At 37.3% G+C, this 23,125-nt stretch overlaps 1 protein-coding gene across 1 annotated transcript in view; it reads right to left on the reverse strand.

Moving 5' to 3' along the window:
• LOC128661585 (cadherin-10-like) overlaps positions 1-23,125 on the reverse strand; it is a 543,762-nt gene that overhangs the window by 100,698 nt on the left and 419,939 nt on the right. Inside the window, exon 6 of the mRNA XM_053715824.1 lies at positions 20,925-21,178. Within this exon, the coding sequence (XP_053571799.1) occupies positions 20,925-21,178 (254 nt within the window). The remainder of the gene's footprint in view (positions 1-20,924; positions 21,179-23,125) is intronic.

The raw sequence follows: 23,125 nt of genomic DNA on the forward strand, positions 1-23,125 counted from the left end.
GTAGTCTAGCCTGGAGTATGTTTGATGTGGATTAGAAAAAAAGGTGTAATCTCTGTCGCCAGGGTGGAATGTTCGCCAGACATCATGAACAGTCAGTGTTCCCAGACAGTGATTAATGTTTTTGAGATGTTTTTTAGATACTGAGGAAGATCCCCCCGAGGTATCCACATAGGGGTCCAAAGGTACATTTAGGTCCCCCCCTATAATAAGTGAGCCTTTCTTGCAATCCAAAATAGTATTCATGAGTCCCCGGATAAATACGTGTTGTGCTGTATTGGGTGCATACACATTAGTTATAGTTATAGGTCTACCGAACAACAGTCCCACCAATATCAACTGTCTACCGTCATGGTCCCTTTCCATCTGAAGTAGTTGAAATTGTACATTCTTGTGTATGAGGATCCCCACTCCACACTTCTTATGAGGGCCTGAAGAAAAGAACATTGTGGTGTATGTCTGCGAGGGCCATTTGGGCTCTTTCCCTTTTTTAAAGTGGGTTTCCTGTATCAGTACAATGTCCCCCCCAAGCCTAGCAAACTCTCTGAGAGCTATAGATCTCTTCTCTGGTTGGTTAAGGCCCTTGACATTTAACGTTATAAAATTTATATTCCGTAAAGGGAGATTCATATTGTGCTTAAGTGGCATTCGGGGTATAGGTTAGGGGCAGAAGAAGGGAGGAAGAAGAAGAAGAGAGGAAAAAAAAAAAAAAAAAAAAAAAAAAAAAAAAGGGGTTATACACGAGCGGTGTATCTGACTATACAACTCTAGTATGTACGTGTGTATTGTTAATCAAAGTGTTTATTCCACCCACTGATGGGAAAAGAAAGGAAAAGTAAGAGAGAGTAGTGAGAAACAAGATTAAAGAAATAGAAAATGAAAGTTTGGGAGTTGAAAAGAAGGAAATAAGAACAAAGAGGAAATTTCAAGAGTCAAGCTAATGACCTGCAGATGTAGTAGAGTTGTTAAGAGAATAAAATAGGTAATAATCAGTTAGGACAGACATATCTAAGATAAAAAGAGAAAAAAAAAAAAAAAGAGAAGATTACAAAGGGTGCATCAACCAAACACCTGATCTAGTCATGAAGGAGGCAATCTCTCCCACTGACCAGCAACTTTTAAAACAATTGTAAACATTTTGTAATTGCATTCCATTCTGTCATACATATTGAGGCTAAAATTAGTTAAACAGAGAGGACATAAACAGCAAAACCCTCTACACTGGTATTAGTTAATAACATATGCCCGCCTAAGATTAAGCAAGTGTATTGGTAATAGATTTCAACGTTATATGCTTATTTGCCATAGAAAGTTCAATGAATAGGCAATACATATTGCAAAGAGTCTCTAGTCCATAGTACAGATATTAGGTGTCTTATAAGGCAGGCATGTTAGTCATCATAGAATGGTATTCGCTTAGTATAACTATTCCAAGCCATTAGACAAGTTAAGATCAGGACTCGGCTGGCAATCCGGGTAAAGACAGAAAAATTTCAACATTGAAACCTTATTAAACATAGTGCAGCATTTATTCAAATCAGTCTTTTGATAATATACTCTAACTTTGCATACTTATCTGCTTCAGCGGTATCAGCGAGCAGGCACCACTTGTTATTAGGAGTCTCTAGTCCAGTTTACAAAGATGTAGTACCAAAGTCACGGGTCCTCTTGTGGTTGCGTGGTAGATCTAGATGGGCCGGGTTGTGCGGTATCATTGCCTGTGTCAGATTGTACAGTGGGGTCCTGTATCTCCACCCCTGTGTGTTTACAAAGGTCAGGCAGATCATCCATGGTACGAAAGGTGAAAACTTGCCCATTTTTAACAACTATGATACTCACAGGGAATCCCCATCTGTAAGCAATGTTCTTTGCGCGAAGGGCATCAGTAATAAACTTGAGATCCCTACGCTTTTGCAGAGTTGTAGGGCTAATGTCAGAAAAAATAGAGATGTTAATCCCTGCATGCGTGAGTGGAGCTTTCGCCCTGGCATTGCGCATAATCTCCTCCTTGTCAGCAAAATTGAGGACTCTTGTTATAATGTCTCTTGGTGGCGCTTTGCCCGTGGGCCTTGGCCTAAGTGCCCTATGAGCCCTTTCCAGGACCACATCCTGTGAATTAGGTGATCCTTTGATGGTGCGGAAAAGGTCCTGAAGATAACCGTTGAGGGCTGCTGGACCGACTGACTCCGGAACTCCCCTTACTCTTAGGTTGTTCCGTCGATTACGATTGTCTAAATCCTCAATTTTTTCCATTAAGCCATGGATCATGTTGTCTTGGTGAATGACTTGCTTGTTAATATCCTGGACATAATTGTCTAGTGTGTTATGGGCCTCCTCTATCGCCGTTACTCTTTTAGAAACTTTATTTATATCCTTGCGTAGTTCTCCAAAAAGCCCTTTCACTTCTTTTAATACTTCCTTTATGTCATCTTTGGAAGAGAGGGTCTTTAAGTCCTCTTTTGTAAGATTAGTGTCAAGGCTACATGGTAATTCTGGCTGGTGAAGCAAGGTGTCCCCCCCCTTCAGATCCATGCTATTATCCACTACTGTGCCCTGTGCTTTGAGGTAGTGTGTCATTGTGGTTGCTTTAACTGCTTTATCTATCTTATTAGCCTTTTTCAGAGGCATATCTATATTCATGAGGAGCAGGGCCCTAACACTGGAGCAACTGTAGCTGACAGCGGTGAATATGTGCTGGATAGGATAGGATAGGGTCTGACACCGGAGCTCAGTAGTTTTCCTCACTCTCCTGTTTCTAGAGATATTTATGCTAAGTGAGCGTTTTTCACATCCAGAGTGTGTATAAGATTCCTCAGCAGCCCTCTTCTGTCAAAAGAGAGCTGCGGTATGTATAAAGTTATCCCCTCAGAGGCCTACACATCTGTGTCTCCAGTGCTCCTCCCGGGACAGCCCACGTGTTTTGTCAGTCGCCTGTTGTTACTCAGGCTCACTCTTAGCCCCCGTGATCTGCCTTTACCTGCGGTCCTGAGCCGTTAACTTCGCAAGTCAGCTTCTTGTATGCCAAGGGTCTCAGCCGCGTGTGCGTGATAGGTGATCACAGTCGGTCCCGGCGGTCGGTACCCCCGCTGCTCTCCGCTTTCCAGCAAAGTGCTCTACGCAGATCAAGTGACCGGGCAGTGGTAAGTCCCGGCAAAGAAAAGCCTAAGCTTGTGAGATGCGCTCTCGGTAAGAGCGGTAGCCGTCTCCTCTGAACTGCTGGTCTGTTGTGCGCAGTGTTGGTGTTAAGGCAGCAATGGCGGGAGAGCCGGACCCATCCGCACAACGATCAAGCAGCTTCAGCTTAAGTCCTCAGTATTCGTGATTGAAATATGTCCAGGTGTCTTCCAATGTAATGTGCACCCCTTTATTGACAAATATATAAATAATCTGTATATTGAGTGTCCTATTTAGCCATCTGCAGGTCTTTTAGCATTGGAGCTATCTTAGTCTGCGGCCATTATCCTGAACGGCCAAGCTCCGCCTCCGTTCTTTTTTATTTTTTGTACTTTAGTTAGTTTATTTCATTGTATTTATTTGTAGGTATTGTATTTAATTAATTTATTGATAGTGTAGTGTTAGGTTTAATTGTAGATAATTGTAGGTATTTTATTTAATTAATTTATTGATAGTGTAGTGTTAGGTTTAATTGTAACTTAGGTTAGGATTTATTTTACAGGTAATTTTGTAATTATTTTAACTAGGTAACTATTAAATAGTTATTAACTATTTAATAGCTATTGTACCTGGTTAATATAATTACAAAGTTGCCTGTAAAATAAATATTAATCCTAAAATAGCTACAATATAATTATAATTTATATTGTAGCTATATTAGGGTTTATTTTACAGGTAAGTATTTAGCTTTAAATAGGAATAAGTTATTTAATAAGAGTTAATTTATTTAGTTAGATTTAAATTATATTTAACTTAGGGGGGTGTTAATGTTAGGGTTAGACTTAGCTTTAGGGGTTAATACATTTATTATAGTAGCGGTGAGATCTGGTCGGCAGATTAGGGGTTAATAATTGTAGGTAGGTGGAGGCGACGTTGAGGGCGGCAGATTAGGGGTTAATAAATATAATATAGGGGTCGGCTGTGTTAGGGGCAGCAGATTAGGGGTACATAGGGATAACGTAGCTGGCGGCGGTGTACGGAGCGGCAGATTAGGGGTTAATAATAATATGCAGGTGTCAGCGATAGCGAGGGCGGCAGATTAGGGGTTAATAAATATAATATAGGGGTCGGCGATGTTAGGGGCAGCAGATTAGGGGTACATAGGGATAACGTAGGTGGCAGCGGTGTGCGGTCGGCAGATTAGGGGTTAAAAAATTTTAATAGAGTGGCGGCGATGTGGGGGGGGACCTCGGTTTAGGGGTACATAGCTAGTTTATGGGTGTTAGTGTACTTAAGAGCACAGTAGTTAAGAGCTTTATAAACCAGCGTTAGCCCAGAAAGCTCTTAACTACTGACTTTTTTCTGCGGCTGGAGTTTTGTCGTTAGATTTCAAACGCTCACTTCAGCCACGACTCTAAATACCAGCGTTAGAAAGATCCCATTGAAAAGATAGGATACGCAAATGGCGTAGGGGTATCTGCGGTATGGAAAAGTCGCGGCTGCAAAGTGAGCGTTAGACCCTTTCCTGACTGACTCTAAATACCAGCGGGCGGTAAAAACCAGCGTTAGGAGCCTCTAACGCTGGTTTTGACGGCTACCGCCCAACTCTAAATCTAGGCCTAAGTATTGGAGTCTTGTGTTTGTCAAGTCTTATTAACCCCTTAAGTCAAATGGACATAGGTACTACACCACACAGTACTTTGACAGTGGAAACTGTAGCTGTGGCAGAAGGCACCTACCTTCATATGGTAGGAGAGCACTGATTGTTCTTCCTTACCATATGAAGGTAGATTGCCAATATAGACAGTGACACATACAGTGTTACTGTCTGTATTGGGTGTAGTGGTGCCATAGAGGTTTATGGAGGGAAGGAGGGATGCTGATGGACAACCCATCATGGAAGGGAGCATTTGTGACCATGAGTTCAGTAATTGATACACTGACATGAACAAGAATGAACTAAGTGTGGCTCGTCCCCTTTAAAAACACATTCACAATTGCGCAAATTTATTTAAGAGTCTCTTAGAAAGGTACTAAGTATCAAGGAAGCAGAATCAAGATTTAAAGTGTTAAAGAAGTAAAAATCTTGTAACAAAATATATTTTAGATGTTTTACATAAAAACTCGCAATCACCATTTTGTGTACAATTCATGCCAAAATGGAACCTGGCCTTTAACAAACACTAGAAAAAAAGAACAAAAATCTTGTTTAACAACAATCCTTGTGCAATCTGACAATATAGCGATAGAAAAATAGTGCACATTCTGTCCATACCAGCAACCTAATAGATGTATTTAGATGGGTTAGTGTTGGTGATGAAGGAAATGGATTTCAATAGTTAACTCTGAAAGACACAATTATGCAATCTCCTGTAAAAACACAATTCATTATGCTAAAAATAATGGCTTCTACTCTATACTTATCTTACTTAACCACTCAGCTGCTTTCAACAACGTTGACCTCCCCCTCCTCCTACAGACTCTCAGCTCTCTTGGTCTCTGTGACACTGCTTTCTCTTGGATTCACTTTTGTGTCTCCAACATGTTCTTTTCTGTCTGATTTGCTGGTGACTCCTACTCTTCAATGCCGCTATCTATTGGAGTACCTCAATGCTCTGTCCTGGGTCCTCTACTCTTCTTTATTTGTACTTCTTCGCTAGGTAAACTTATAAATGGCTATGGCTTAAAATATCACTTTTATTCTGATGATACTCAGATCCACCTCGCCATCCCTACTCTCTCCTTCTGTCCTTTCTCATGTCAGCAACTGCTTATCTGGCATTTGTTCCCGGATGACCTCTCACCACCTAAAGATTAGAATGTCTAAGACTGAGCTCCTCTAGCTCCACTTCAATTTTTGGTGGCACCACTATCTCCCCATGATCCCAAGTCTGCTACCTTAAGAGTTATACTTGACTCCAATCTGTCCTTCACTACCCCATGTCCAATTGCTCCACCTACATAATATCTCAAAAATGCATCCGTTTCTGAGCGCTGACACCACTAAGCAACTAACCCGCTCCCTGGTAATTTCCTGACTTGACTACTGTAATATCCTACCAACTGGCCTTCCTGTCTCCTACCTTTCCCCCTTCAATCCATCCTAAATGCCTCTGCCAGGTTAATCCACCTTTCCCGCTGCTCTGTATCTGCTGCCCCTCTCTGTGAGTCCCTTCACTGACTTCCATTCATCCTGACCTAGAAATCCCTTACGAATTCTGCCCCTCCTACCTCTCCTCATTAATCAACAAATATACTCCAGCCCGCACCCTAAGATCCAACAATAACCTGCTCCTTGCAACTTCTACCATCACCTCTTCCCATTCTAGTCTGCAGGACTTTCCTCGTGCAGTACCAACCTACTGGAACACACTTCTTTGTGTTGTCCTACTTTCCCCTAATCTGTACTCCTTTAAACACTCCCTAAATACATTTTTGTTCAAGGAAGCCTACCACCCAACTCAGTAACAAACTAATTCCACTTACCTAATAATTGCTCTCATCTAACTCTTTACTAACATGATTCTCACCCTTGCAGTTCCCACTTGTTTCTCACCCTCCTACCCCTCTAGATTGTAAATTCCTATGGGAATAGGTCCCTCAATTCCTCCTGTATTTGTTTGATTAATTTTGCGTTGTCTCTTAAAAATATTGTATTATCGTTGTACATTTATCTTTTGTACCCATGGACAGTGCTGTAAATTCTTTTGGCAATTTATCAATAAAGTATAATAATAATAATTTAAATAATGCCTGTACTGTTAGTGACAATCACATGAGTGCAAGTGAGAGATACATTCAGATATGAAATAAAAAGTCACACTGCTTGTAGGTCTAGGTGTCATGAATTAAGTTGTTCTGCAGATCCTTATAGCTGTACATAGTATCAGATAGTCATTCAATTTACATATGTATATGTGCCTATACCACTGGTTTACAAACCTTTCCTCAGGCCTCCCTAACAGGCCACATTTTGAGGATCTCTGAACTGGAGCACAGGTGAAATAATCAGCTGATTTGTAAACATGGTTATTTTACCTGCTCTCACCGAAGGTAATCCAGAAAACCTGGCCTGTTGGGGAGGCCTGAGGACAGGTTTGAAAACCAGTGGCCTATACATATGTAAATGTTTTACCTGTTTACTGTATACAGTCTCTCCAAAAGAGATGAATGGAGCTTTAATGAATCAATACAATCTAAGTTAAAGGGACAGCCTAGTCAAAAATAAACTTTCATGATTCAGATAGGGCACGTCATTTTATACAACTTTCCAATTTACTTTTATCATCCATTTTAATCTTGGTATTCTTAGTTGAAAGCTAAACCTATGTAGGCTCATAAGCTAATTTATTAGCCTCTTATCTGAATGCCTTTTAATATCTTTTTTCACAACTAGAGGACATTAGTTCATGTGTGCCATATAGATAACATTATGCTCATGCCCATGAAGTTTCATAGGGGTTAGCTCTGATTGGCTAAAATGCAAGTCTGTCAAAAGAATTGAAATAAGGGGGGCAGTCTGCAGAGGCTTAGATACAAGGTAATCAGAGAGGCAAAAATTGTATTAATATAACTGTGTTGGTTATGCAAACTGGGGTATGGGTAATAAAGGGATTATCTATCTTTTAAAACAATAACAAATCTGGTGTGGAATGTCCCTTTAACAAACCTCTAGAATGTCTTCAGTCACCATTGCTGAGTGTTTAACGCAGGTGCAATGTAGAAGACTGTTAGAAAATAGCCATAAAAAAGTCTAACTGGTGCCCGCAAAGCCCTTCCAAGAACTTATCAAGTACCTTGAGGTGCGAATTCGATAAGCCAAAAATGGTCTTGAAAAGTGAACCAATAATGTATTGTGATTGCAGAGCATTTTTTGGCACCATAGTGTAGATCGGTCTTTTTTTAATGCCAAAACATTTATAAGTGCTAGAATTAGCCGAAATCGTACTATTGTCATCACGCCAAATTAAAAATAAGCCTTTATGGGCTGAAAAACAGCCAAAAACATGGTTGCCAATAGACTGTACTCAAGGTTAATATTAGATACATTTAAATGGAGTCAATGATGAACATAATTATACTCATTCACACTCTTAGCAATCTGGTTAAACAGTCAGTTGCACAAACACTGTATCCTTGTACACTGAATCGTTGCACTATATACTTTACTATTATATGATTACATCTGAGTGATAAAGATATGTGATATTGCATTATTAACAATATTTTACCAAAAATAAAAAATGTTCATTCGTATGAAACCAGAAAATCATGACGATCTGCAAAACTAGACTCACTATTGTATGTTATGGGAAACTTGCTGAAAGGTCTATATTATACGCCACCTTGCAACATATTAACTTAACAAGAAGAGACTTGCTGACAAATAAATCTGCTTACAGTGATCTGACCTCTGACATTATTTATTACATCATTAATGGTGACATGACATTGTAAATATGTGGTACATTTTCTATTAAAGAAAAAAAATTGAAGAACAATATTTTGCAGTGCTTTATCCTAAACAATGTATAGGATTTTCTTAATGCAGTTTTAACTGTTTTATAGTACCGGTACTTTGTTAACTTATTGCCTGATTCTTCCTTTTTTATTAAATAACTTTAAGAAAATACATAACACTAATGTTTTGTATTGATCTAAAAGCTCATTATGACCTAGATTTGGAGTTTGGCGTTAGCCGTGAAAACCAGCGTTAGAGGCTCCTAACGCTGGTTTTAGGCTACCGCCGGTATTTGGAGTCACTCAAAATAGGGTCTAACGCTCACTTTTCATCCGCGACTTTTCCATACCGCAGATCCCCTTACGTCAATTGCGTATCCTATCTTTTCAATGGGATCTTTCTAACTACGGTATTTAGAGTCGTTTCTGAAGTGAGCGTTAGACATCTAACGACAAAACTCCAGCCGCAGGAAAAAAGTCAGTAGTTAAGAGCTTTCTGGGCTAACGCCGGTTTATAAAGCTCTTAACTACTGTACTCTAAAGTACACTAACACCCATAAACTACCTATGTACCCCTAAACCGAGGTCCCCCCACATCGCCGACACTCGAATAATTTTTTTTAACCCCTAATCTGCCGACCGCCACCTACGTTATCCTTATGTACCCCTAATCTGCTGCCCCTAACACCGCCGACCCCTGTATTATATTTATTAACCCCTAACCTGCCCCCCACAACGTCGCCTCCACCTACCTACACTTATTAACCCCTAATCTGCCGACCGCAAAGCGCCGCCAGCTACATTATCCTTATGTACCCCTAATCTGCTGCCCCTAACACCGCCAACCCCTATATTATATTTATTAACCCCTGATCTGCCCCCCACAACGTCGCCTCCACCTGCCTACACTTATTAACCCCTAATCTGCCGACCGGAGCTCACCGCTATTCTAATAAATGTATTAACCCCTAAAGCTAAGTCTAACCCTAACACTAACACCCCCCTAACTTAAATATAATTTACATCTAACGAAATTAATTAACTCTTATTAAATAAATTATTCCTATTTAAAGCTAAATACTTACCTGTAAAATAAATCCTAATATAGCTACAATATAAATTATAATTATATTATAGCTATTTTAGGATTAATATTTATTTTACAGGCAACTTTGTATTTATTTTAACCAGGTACAATAGCTAAATAATAGCTAAAATAGTTAAAATAATTACAAATTTACCTGTAAAATAAATCCTAACCTAAGTTACAATTAAACCTAACACTACACTATCAATAAATTAATTAAATAAACTACCTACAATTACCTACAATTAACCTAACACTACACTATCAATAAATTGATTAAATACAATTCCTACAAATAAATACAATTAAATAAACTAGCTAAAGTACAAAAAATAAAAAAGAACTAAGTTACAAAAAATAAAAAAATATTTACAAACATAAGAAAAATATTACAACAATTTTAAACTAATTACACCTACTCTAAGCCCCCTAATAAAATAACAAAGCCCCCCAAAATAAAAAAATGCCCTACCCTATTCTAAATTACTAAAGTTCAAAGCTCTTTTACCTTACCAGCCCTGAACAGGGCCCTTTGCGGGGCATGCCCCAAGAAGTTCAGCTCTTTTGCCTGTAAAAAAAACATACAATACCCCCCCCCAACATTACAACCCACCACCCACATACCCCTAATCTAACCCAAACCCCCCTTAAATAAACCTAACACTAAGCCCCTGAAGATCTTCCTACTTTATCTTCACCCTGCCAGGTTCACCGATCCGTCCTGAAGAGCTCCTCCGATGTCCTGATCCAAGCCCAAGCGGGGGGCTGAAGAGGTCCATGATCCGGCTGAAGTCTGATCGGAACAGCCAATAGAATGCGAGCTCAATCTGATTGGCTGATTGAATCAGCCAATCGGATGGAACTTGAATCTGATTGGCTGATTCCATCAGCCAATCAGAATTTTCCTACCTTAATTCCGATTGGCTGATAGAATCCTATCAACCAATCGGAATTCGAGGGACGCCATCTTGGATGACGTCCCTTAAAGGAGCCTTCATTCGTCGTTAGTCCGTCGGGCCAGCAGGATGTTCCGCATCGGAGGTCTGCAAGATGGATCCGGAAGAAAGAAGATTGAAGATGCCGTTGATAGAAGACTTCATCCGGATCATGGACCTCTTCAGCTCCCGCTTGGATGAAGACTTCAGCTGGATCATGGACCTCTTCAGCCCCCCGCTTGGGCTTGGATCAGGACATCGGAGGAGCTCTTCAGGACGGATCGGTGAACCTGGCAGGGTGAAGATAAGGTAGGAAGATCTTCAGTGGCTTAGTGTTAGGTTTATTTAAGGGGGGTTTGGGTTAGATTAGGGGTATGTGGGTGGTGGGTTGTAATGTTGGGGGGGGGTATTGTATGTTTTTTTTTACAGGCAAAAGAGCTGAACTTCTTGGGGCATGCCCCGCAAAGGGCCCTGTTCAGGGCTGGTAAGGTAAAAGAGCTTTGAACTTTAGTAATTTAGAATAGGGTAGGGCATTTTTTATTTTGGGGGTCTTTGTTGTTTTATTAGGGGGCTTAGAGTAGGTGTAATTAGTTTAAAATTGTTGTAATATTTTTCTTATGTTTGTAAATATTTTTTTATTTTTTGTAACTTAGTTCTTTTTTATTTTTTGTACTTTAGTTAGTTTATTTCATTGTAGTTATTTGTAGGAATTGTATTTAATTTATTTATTGATAGTGTAGTGTTAGGTTTAATTGTAGGTAATTGTAGGTATTTTATTTAATTAATTTAATGATAGTATAGTGTTAGGTTTAATTGTAACTTAGGTTAGGATTTATTTTACAGGTAATTTTGTAATTATTTTAACTAGGTAGCTATTAAATAGTTCTTAACTATTTAATAGCTATTGTACCTGGTTAAAATAATTACAAAGTTGCCTGTCAAATAAATATTAATCCTAAAATAGCTATAATATAATTATAATTTATATTGTAGCTATATTAGGATTTATTTTACAGGTAAGTATTTAGCTTTAAATAGGAATAATTTATTTAATAAGAGATAATTAATTTCGTTAGATGTAAATTATATTTAACTTAGGGGGGTGTTAGTGTTAGGGTTAGACTTAGCTTTAGGGGTTAATACATTTATTAGAATAGCGGCGAGATTGGGTCGGCAGATTAGGGGTTAATAATTGAAGTTAGGTGTCGGCGATGTTAGGGATGGCAGATTAGGGGTTAATACTATTTATTATAGGGTTAGTGAGGCGGATTAGGGGTTAATAACTTTATTATAGTAGCGCTCAGGTCCGGTCGGCAGATTAGGGGTTAATAAGTGTAGGCAGGTGGAGGCGACGTTGTGGGGGGCAGATTAGGGGTTAATAAATATAATATAGGGGTCGGCGGTGTTAGGGGCAGCAGATTAGGGGTACATAGGGATAATGTAAGTAGCGGCGGTTTACGGAGCGGCAGATTAGGGGTTAATAATAATATGCAGGGGTCAGCGATAGCGGGGGCGGCAGATTAGGGGTTAATAAGTGTAAGGTTAGGGGTGTTTAGACTCGGGGTACATGTTAGAGTGTTAAGTGCAGACGTAGGAAGGGTTACCGCATAGCAAACAATGGGGCTGCGTTAGGAGCTGAACGCTGCTTTTTTGCAGGTGTTTGGGTTTTTTTCAGCTCAAACAGCTCCATTGTTTCCTATGGGGGAATCGTGCACGAGCACATTTTTGAGGCTGGCCGCTTGCGTAAGCAACTCTGGTATTGAGAGTTGAAGCTGCGTTAAAAATGCTCTACGCTCCTTTTTTGGAGCCTAACGCAGCCATTCTGTGGACTCTCAATACCAGAGTTATTTTTATGGTGCGGCCAGAAAAAAGCCGGCGTTAGTTTTTCGGGTCGTTACCGACAAAACTCCAAATCTAGCCATTAGAGTCTTAATTTTTCAAACACTTTATAAAAAAAATACTTGATAGTGGTGCTGTTTCATTAAAAAAACATATTAACAACTGTCTAAAGGGACACTGAACCCAACATGTTTTCATTCATGATTCAGATAGAGCATGCAATTTTAAGCAACTTTCTAATTTACTCCCATTATCAAATGTTCTTCACTCTCTTGGTATCTTTATTTGAAATGCAAGAATGTAAGTTTAGATGCATTTTTGGTGAACAACCTGGGTTGTTCTTGCTGATTGGTGGATAAATTCATCCACCAATAAGAAAGTGCTGTCCACAGTCCTAAACCAAAAAAAAAGCTTAGGTGCCTTCTTTTTCAAATAAAGATAGCAAGAGAATGAAGAAAAATTCATAATAGGAGTAAATTAGGAAGTTACTTAAAATTGCATGCTCGGTCTGAATTGTGAAAGAAAAAATTTGGGTTCACTGTCTCTTTAAACTATAATTGCTGACAATGCCAAATCAAAATCTAACCAAGGAAATGTGATTTAAAAAAGAATCCTACCAGTTCAACTACCTATGTGGTCTATTTGGCTTGGTGCACAAAGTGCAAATTGTAGTATGTAGGCATAACCACTAGGGATGCCAGAACAATGATTAGAGGGTATTTACAAAACATCCATTACAATCAAGACTGTTCAGCCTTGGTCTCAAATTGTATTAATGAACATACAAAAGATGTTACCACCTTTTCTTGTTGTGTAATTGAGCAAGTGTTCAAACCTAAAAGAGAAGACCGGACCTCTGTTCTAAAGAAACATAAAGTACTTTGAATCCACAGGCAGCAAACACGCATAGCTATGGGATTTAATTCCCAATTTGATATTATTAATTTTGTTAGAAGTATATTAATTGATTGATTTTTATTATAAGTATTGACTTTGCAACAATGTGGACCGAAAAACAAATACAATATCCTCTCCTTCCACCCTATGCCATACCACATTATTATTTGATGTTTAGTCTAATTTACTTTACATCATGCAACAAGTTAAATATTGATATTGCAGTCTGATTTAAAACAGTGCTGCATTTTAGCATCTCTTTTCCCCCGTATTCATTATTCATAAAAAGGGAAAAGCACAGTAAAGAGAAGTTTAATACAAAGGCAAAAGCTAAAGAGATAACATGCAAACATATCGAATTAAATTATAAGATTATACAGATATGGACTAATTCAGTGATGCAATTTATGGCTAAATGCTATTTATATCAATTTGGTAGAAATTGCAGATTGTTGAACATTATAGATTGTTGGACATTGTAAGTAGAATTCTATTATATAATGCTATGGAGAATGATGATTTCATTATTTTCTCTTTTCTTTTTACATTCTTTACGTTACTGAACTATGGGATATGCATTGTAGCCAGTACATTCATTCATTGTATTGATGATTTAGTTAAGACAATAACCGCTAATTTAATGCAACAGTTAAAATATTATATATAATATAATATTATAATAGGTTTTATATTTACAACAGCATTGTTCTTCCCAGTCAGTTATGTGTTATTTAATTAAAGTGATGGTGAATATTAACTAATCAAATGCCATAAATGTAATATTTGCCATTAAAAATTATTTGTGTGCCTTTTTTTGTTTTTAATCCATCTGTGAAAGGGTTAAATTAGTTCATATACTAATGTTTCTATTACAATGTTATGCCGGCCCACTTGGATAAACTCTTTTTTTTTGTAATGACAATTGCTGTGAACATCCAATCATCATGTGTGTCATTTGACAATCTTAAATTCCAGCCCCTTTAAAGCCAGAAAGCACTTAGAAAGCTTTTGTGGGACTGCTTTATACATCACAGCCCAGCCAAAAGAAGAAATGAAGGTGGATGTAGGAACAAACAATACCAATTAGGATTCTAAGGGCTCCATGTACGAAGCAGCGAAAGCTGCTCTGGAGCCTTTGCGGGGCAGGTTCGCATATGCGAGCCTGCTTCCCGCAATGTAAGAAGCAGGGGTCATTAGATTGCTGCTTCCTACACCCTACGCCACCTCTTAGGTGGCGATGCAAAATCACTGAGAGCTCGCTCGCTCTCGGTGATTGACAGCCCCTTCAGTCGCGTGATTGGTCGCGCGACTGAAGGGGCGGGCATTACACACTCCACTGAGTGTGTAATGGTACATACGGGCAAGCGGATCAATAGATCCGCTGCCCGTGTGTAGCTGAGGCGGGTGGACAGCTTCGCGAGTTAAGAAGCTGTCCGCCGCCTATTAGTACATGGAGCCCTAAATCTTTTATTATAAAATATTCAATTATGTGGTTTTACTTGCAAACTAATATATTTTTCATTGCAACATTCTTTTCGTCTGAAATGTACCATTATTTAGTATATATTGTGAGGTGTGAGCATCAGCAAACGTCTATGATTACAGGCTAGATTACGAGTGAAGCGCCACAAATGGCTGGTTAATGCGTGTGGTTTTACTTTGCGCTTAGCACAATTAACTAGAGGTCAGACCCCTGGTTAATTAAAAAAAAAAAAAAAAAAAAAAACTGCACAGTTATAAGAGGTTAAAGTAAGGGGATTAAGGTGCTAGGGAAAAAAAAGGCACTGAAAGTGCCTTACATATAGGTGAATGGTTGATTATGTTTTTACTGTAAATATATATGTATATACAGTATATATTTTATTTGTTAATGTGTCTATATATACATATAAACACATAAATATATATGTATATACAGTATATATTTTATTTGTTAATGTGTCTAAATATACATATAAACACATAAATATATATGTATATACAGTATATATTTTATTTGTTAATGTGCCTATATATACATATAAACACATAAATATATATGTATATACAGTATATATTTTATTTGTTAATGTGCCTATTTATACATATAAACACATAAATATATATGTGTATACAGTATATATTTTATTTGTTAATGTGTCTATATATACATATAAACACATAAATATATATGTATATACAGTATATATTTTATTTGTTAATGTGTCTATATATGCATATAAACACATAAATATATATGTATATACAGTATATATTTTATTTGTTAATGTGTCTATATATACATATAAACACATAAATATATATGTATATACAGTATATATTTTATTTGTTAATGTGTCTATATATACATATAAACACATAAATATATATGTATATACAGTATATATTTTATTTGTTAATGTGTCTATATATACATATAAACACATAAATATATATGTATAGACAGTATATATTTTATTTGTTAATGTGTCTATACATATAAACACATAAATATATATGTATATATAGTATATATTTTATTTGTTAATGTGTCTATATATACATATAAACACATAAATATACATGTATATATTCATATAATTATATATTTTAATTTTGCTGCCCAACGCTGTGCGATTTGCCCCCTGTGCTGCAATAGGTGGATTGGCGTGTCTCACGGCATGAGAAAGAAGCTCTTATGAGCGCTTGGCTTCCAGGAAATGCAAACACAAGGTCACGTGTGCTCGTATTATTGAGTGGAGCACAAATATCGTAATCTAGGCTGAAGTATTTTGTTGCTGAACCCTACCAGTTTTCAATGTCCAGTAAATAGGGCCCCATTTATGAAGCTAAAGATGGAATTGGTTGTGCAAGACCAGGGATCATCATTGCACAAGTAATTGCTTGTGCAATTATAGCTATGTGTATTCCATCTTGACTTTAATAAAAGGTGGTCATAGTTTTCTTAAGTTGGAACACCTAAAGATTATAGTATAACAGAAATATGATAGAAAATGCTTGAAATTGAAGGCATATCAACAAAAGGATATACATTTTTGACAAATGGTGTAAGTAACATATTTAGGGGCTATGTAACATAAAATTCTGCTACTGTATACCTATTGTAAAAAGTGAGATTATAGTAAAATGTATTAAGATCACTTTTGAAAACATCACAAACATGTTTGTTTTTTTGTCATAAAATATTTACTTTAATTAATCTTAATCACAATAAAAATGTAAACATTTTATAAGTTCTATATTACTTAAATAAACTAACTACAGTTTTCTATGCTTAATATTAAAGCCTTCATATACATCCCAGGAGTATCATATTTGTGCGATAAAGTGTTTATGCAATTATACCATAAAAATCCACAATATACTCGTCATAGAAAAACATTTCATGATTATTTGAGAAAATAAAACAGCATGCGCTAAGTGTTATTTGTTTGTTAGTCTAACTTATAAATAAAAATATTTTAAGGTTATCAGCTGGAATTTTTGTGGATGATGCTTATTTCTGTAAACATTTTGATCAGATTTTCACATAGATGCAGGTTCTTTTTTAATTCACCTATAAGCAACAATGGGCAATCACAATGGACTCAATTAATCAAGGTGCCAATGCAGCTTGGAGGCCCATGTGAGCCGTATTCGAACATGTGACAAGTTAAAGGATTACTTTCTGTTATAATTTTTAAGCTAAACAACTAACATATTAAAGTTAATAAACATTAATTAAAACCTACTGACCTATATTTTCTCCAAAACGAAGTTTCATAACGTTCTAAAAGTTATATCTTTTATGCGCAGATGATGTCACGTTATCCTGCCCACTATTTTCAGCACTGCATGTTCAAAATACTTAAACCGGGGGCGGAGCAAGCCAAGCTTCTGTGCGGTCGCACACTAAGAGAGCTCTGCTCAATTATTCTCTTTAATTTATAATTGGACTGCTCAGAATTGCTCAAGATTTGGCAAAAATATAGCTAAGGATCTATAGATCTGTATGGGTGAGATCCATGAGAAAGAGAGGACCTGAACTGACAAACCAGAAGGTTTTTTTCTATCGCTTACAGCTCACACATTATTCATATGTGGAGCGGCCATATTGCAGACCACGTGGCACGCGTAGCGAGTGTTATTTGAAGAGCACTAGTGTCCCACTGTTTTTTTTTTGCAAAGGTACACCAGACAATGTTATCCTCACACAGCTCCCTGAGGCAGGAGAAGCCAACTTCCGAATCAGAGAGCTCTATTGGACACAGCCCTACTATGGTGGACACCGTAACACTATGGGAACGCAGCGTGCTGCTCTTGCTAGATCGGCACTATCGAGACCTTAGGCGGCATTTCCATGTGCTTGTGGCTTCTATACAAATGGGACTGAATGAACCGGAGGAGGAGGATTCCCCTGCGCTATCTAACAACTGCGGGAACTCTAGTACTCACACTACTGCAGCAGGGGATGTACAGCGTGGCTCAAGAGACAACATCCTTCAGGGAACCTGTAAGATCGCAGCAATTCCTGTGACCACCACTCTTTTGGCTGAGGAACTTTCTCAGACTTTGGTGACCGGGATACGAAGTCAGAGTGAGTTGCTCTCTGCTGACAAAAAATCAGCTGTTTACCCAGATCACATAATCACCGCTCCAGGCTCAGTGGAGGAAGGGCTGTACTTCTCGGTGCATGCGGATACTTCACGGAGGCACCCTTCATATACCACTTCCAAAGGTAAACACTCTCTACGCGCTCTGAAGAACACCCGGAGCATGAGGCTTTACTGGTTATCTATGCTACGCTCCCACACTTCTTGCCTATGCAGCGACATGTTACAAATAGGCTGTATAGTGACTATTGCAGTTCCTAACACAGGGGTAGGCTGAACTCATGTAAACCCCTGGACTTACACCATGGCGTGATAGTGTTTCATATATAGAGGTGGACATTGAAATTGCCGGACAGCACTGTCATTAGCCAAACCCTAGAAGGAGATCTGTTATGTTGCCTTTTTCTGTTGCAAACCCCAAATGTTTAAAACAGCAGTTAGATAGCACACAGTTTGAAGGCTTAAGATAGAAGATGGTTCCCTCGCACATGTTATAGTTTACTCTATTGCTATTATTTTTTTTATTTTTTTTTAAGCTCATACTCCTGTTACCAAATACCTCCCTCTACTGGCAACCGAAGAAGCTGGTTGCTTTTCAGAATTGGATCAGCACCTAGCTAATCAGACTACTGACTAAAAGTTATTGCTCAATACTGTTTACTGTTGGAATCAGGTTCAGTGGAATGTTTTGCTCTTCTACTCTGCTGTTGACTGTTTTTTCTTGTTAACCCTCAAAATTTGACCTCTGCCATTGATATGATATAATTATATACTATAAATTTATGTTTTCCACCCAGCAGCTCACTAGGCATGCCCTGCTATGAGTGGCCCCTGATACCTTAAAATTCAAACATAGAACCAATATGTCAGCTGTATTCTTCACTTTTGTGTTATATTTTAGTAATCTCAGGTCTGATATATGCTATATACTTATAAGACTAATTAGGTACCCAGTTGTTATTGTTTGCAGTGTGTGGAAATATTAGATTATATGCACATTCTCTCTCCCCCTTAGAGGAGTCTAACCCTTCATATTTATATCATGTCTTTGAGTATGTTTGTATTAGTATATTGGGCGCTCATATAACTTCTTGCAGAGTTCACCCTCTATGAGACATGTACTATTTCTAAAGCTGTTTTACTAATTCATGTTTGCCAATGTATATGCCTATTATGAAAGTTGTTAATATCTACTATTCCTCCTAGAGGAAAATTTTTACAGCCCAGCATTTGATTTTATCTGATAGTATTTCACAACTGCCTAAATACCAGTTCTCCTTTATAGGCCAGTTTACAATGCACTATTTACATTCAGCTAGGTTTACGCTAACAATTGACTCAGAAGTGTATAAAAATATTTGCTCTGGCACTACTAGTTACATACCCGGATATATACTCTTGTGATGCTTTTGGTCTTATGTGTGTGTGTGGGGGCTTGGACGTCTGCGGCCGAGATGTCTGAGCCTTCCTGCTTAATTATGTACAGTGAAAAACATATAGACTAACTATAGATTGGAGGCTACAGAGCTATCAAAGAACCATTGGCATTTATTGTTTCATATGTTCCTATGCCATTTCATGATAACTATAGATATCTGCGCATGCCCAAAGTTGGATATGGTAGGATAGATGTTTATAGCTGGGATAACCTTCGATATCCTAGTTCCTGTTATGATATCACATAGCCTGTACCCGCTAGAAGTTTTAGCATGTATATAATTGCCATACCTTACAAACCCTGATAATGCAGGTATGTGGTTCCAGACACAGCACCACCTCATTACTAGAGCACATCATTTATTATTGATCGTCTCCTTTCCTCCCTTTCCCGCAGGTACTTGTTACCTGCGGGTCATACCCCTACTCCTTATTCCCTTATCGCCTGTAGATGTCATCTCCCCAGGAGAGGAGCCTATCCGGAAGCCTCCTATATCTTATTTTATACCAAGTAAGCTATTATTTGTCTTATATCTCATAGTGCATACATCCTATTACCCCTCTTTGAGAATAACTGCTCCAGAATGTAATCTTATTCAGGTCATACACAAAAGCTCAGGGACTTTTAATGGGTTTCTACTTAAGCATACTTATAAAGATTAGCCATTATGATAACAACCTGGGAAACTTGTTGGTCCCAATATAACAAAAGTGTTTCTATTCAAAATTGAAATGCACCCATGCACATTTTAATTTTGACCTTTCTTTCTCTTTAAATTATCTTAATTCATCTGGAATGACTGACAAGCCCTGATCTCACCCAAATGGTTGTGAAATATTTAATTGCACGCTGTGTGGCTCATTTCTAATGTGGGGTAGCAGAACCTTATCTAGAAAACCTCATATTTTGTTAAAATGGGGCCCTATATACTGTCTGTGCATAAACATATTTAGAAAATCAATTTTAAACTAATTAATGCTGCATCTAAACTAAAATATATTAATAATAATATTCCCAGAAGTACACCACTGATTCCATTTTGACTTATACCAAGATTTTTTTCTTTTCTTTTCTTTTTGCCTTAAAGCAGACACTAAATAAATACTACAAACACTTCAACATCATACATATATGTCTCTTTTCAAAATTATTAAAATCCTGGTGTGTTTTAAATATTGTAGAAAACGATTGTAGAAATATTCCCTAAATCATAACTGCAAAACCAGTATTTATTAATTTATTTATTTTCTTACAAGGCTAATTTAACCATTTCCAAATCTTTTTTTTTTTACTCAGTCTCTCTTTGAAACACTTATTTTAATTGACAAGATAAATGTGAGAACTTTCAGGCTTTTTTTTTTTTTTTACAGTCTTACAGTGTGTGGCAAACAGTGAATGTTACTGTTAACATACAATACTGAAACAGATTTCTGCGAAAAGGTAGTTAACAAAGTATTAAAGAGCTGTATCATAAAAGTAAACAAACAACGCAATTAGCAGTTCTATATTTATTTACTGATGCAGACTTGATTGTGTTATAAAAAAAAGATGAGAATAAAGCTTACCTTATAGGGCTGGAATTCATGTCTGGGTCTCTTGCCATCACAGTGCCTATAATAGTTCCCACTTCAATGTCTTCATGTACTTTAAACATGTAACTAGGTCGGCTAAACATAGGCGGCTCATCTGCATCTTCAATAGAAATTTTCACAGTAGCTGTATCTTTAAAAGGTCCAAGGTAGTAAAAATGTGGATCAATATGAGTGTTCACAGCTTCCATCTTTAAAGTATACAACCTTTTGCTTTCATAATCAAGTCTCTGATTTGGAAAAAAAATAGTAATATAAATTAGTATAATATATATATGTATGAACACATAGACACACACACACAATTTCATGATTTAGACAGAGCATACATATTTCAGGATTTAGATAAATACATATAACTACATATAGTGCCTCGTTCAAGATTGCAAAGGTAAATTATGTGCTACAATCCTCTTAAGCCTCCAGGCTACAAAACCTTCTTACAAATCCAAGATAAAAAGTAAGAAGCATCCAAGGGGGTTTAGCAAAAATACAAATGTATTGTGATGCAAGACACTATAAAAACAAAAGTAAGAGCTTCAGCTCCACAAATGACACATGAAGGGGTCACAGGACGGCTAGTACAGACATGTTTCCTGTGGCTCTACCACACTTGTTCACTGCTGGAGTTTAGCCGCTACTGGGACCTCTATTTAAAGGAACAGCATACATAATTAAAATAAACAATTAACCCCTTCATGTCCTAATTTAATCTATGCAACTAAATTATATTATAATAGTAAAGATGTGTACTTCTGTAATAGTATAATATATACACTTTATCAATTTATCTAAGACTGTCAGTGAAATAGTTATGTCTAGATATTCACTACTCATACTTGTTAATAGTAAATAAAAATACTTACTTATTATTATATAGAGATTTCTACAGGGATTTGCTAGAACTCTGTAATATATTTTAATTTAAATAAAAACATTTTTTTAAAGATGTTTTACTTCTTACTTGACCTCATTGATTGTGAGATAGATTTATAGTATAGATATTATGTTGTTGGTACCTGATTCTTATACTATCTTTTAAATAAATAAGTTTACGTCACTTTTCTGATTTATTCCCAAGGGGACTCTGGTATTAAGCAAGAAGATCCATTGGGCCTCCTTGTAGTCTAATTTCTGTATTCTATCCCCTCCTCTCTTATGTGGGGGGACATGGTCAATAGCCTGAATGGACATAAGGGATGCATTTCCCATATGCATGGACTTAAAATGTCTAGAGACAGGTGTAAACATATCTGGGTCTTCAATGTCTCTGACATGTTCTAGTGCCCTATCTCTAAGGAGGCGTTTTGTTTTGCCTACATATTGAATTTGGCACCGCCTACAGGTAAGTAAGTATATTACATGATTAGATTTGCAGCTCAGACTATATCTAATTTCATATCCTTTTTTTGTTACAGTGGAAGAAAAGGGACTTCCCTCAACTACATGGCTGCATGTTTTGCATCTTTGAGCCCTACAATTGTAAAAGCCAAGTCTACTAGGTAACCAAGTACGTGGATTAACCTTAGATAAATCAGAGGGCGCTACCATGTTGCCTATCGTTCTGCTTTTTCTGGCTACAAATCTACAGCGCTCAGTTGCTACTTTTTGCAGACTCTTATCAGTTGCCAAAATTGGAAGGCATTGTTTTACAATGTCACAAATTTTTCGATATTCAAGACTATAAGGGGTACTAAATACAAGTTTGCCCTCTGTTTTTTGGTCTTGTTTACTGTTTATTTTTTTGTACTTAAGTAAATTATCACGTGGAAATTTGTCCACTTCCTCTTTGGTTTTCTCTAATAGAAATTTAGGATAACCTCTTGTTAAGAGTCTTTCCTCCAAAATATTGCATTGTTCCTCATATGTTTGACTGTTTGAGCACACTCTCTTAGTTCGTATATACTGTCCTTTGGAGATGGCCCTTTTCACATGTCCTGGGTGACTGGATCTATAATTTAAAATAGTCTTGCCTCCCATGGGCTTTCTATATAGTGTTGTAGTTACTTTATGTAGTGATACATCTGCTGTTAACTCTAAATCTAGGAACACTATTTTGTTTTGGTCGAACTCTGATGTAAACTTTAAATTATTGTTGTTTGTATTAATGTATTTTATGAATTGCTCAATAGACAACATGTCCCCCTCCCACACCACCAGCAGGTCATCAATATATC

This window comes from Bombina bombina, chromosome 5 (assembly GCF_027579735.1).
Source record: "Bombina bombina isolate aBomBom1 chromosome 5, aBomBom1.pri, whole genome shotgun sequence".
Classification (NCBI taxonomy): domain Eukaryota; kingdom Metazoa; phylum Chordata; class Amphibia; order Anura; family Bombinatoridae; genus Bombina; species Bombina bombina.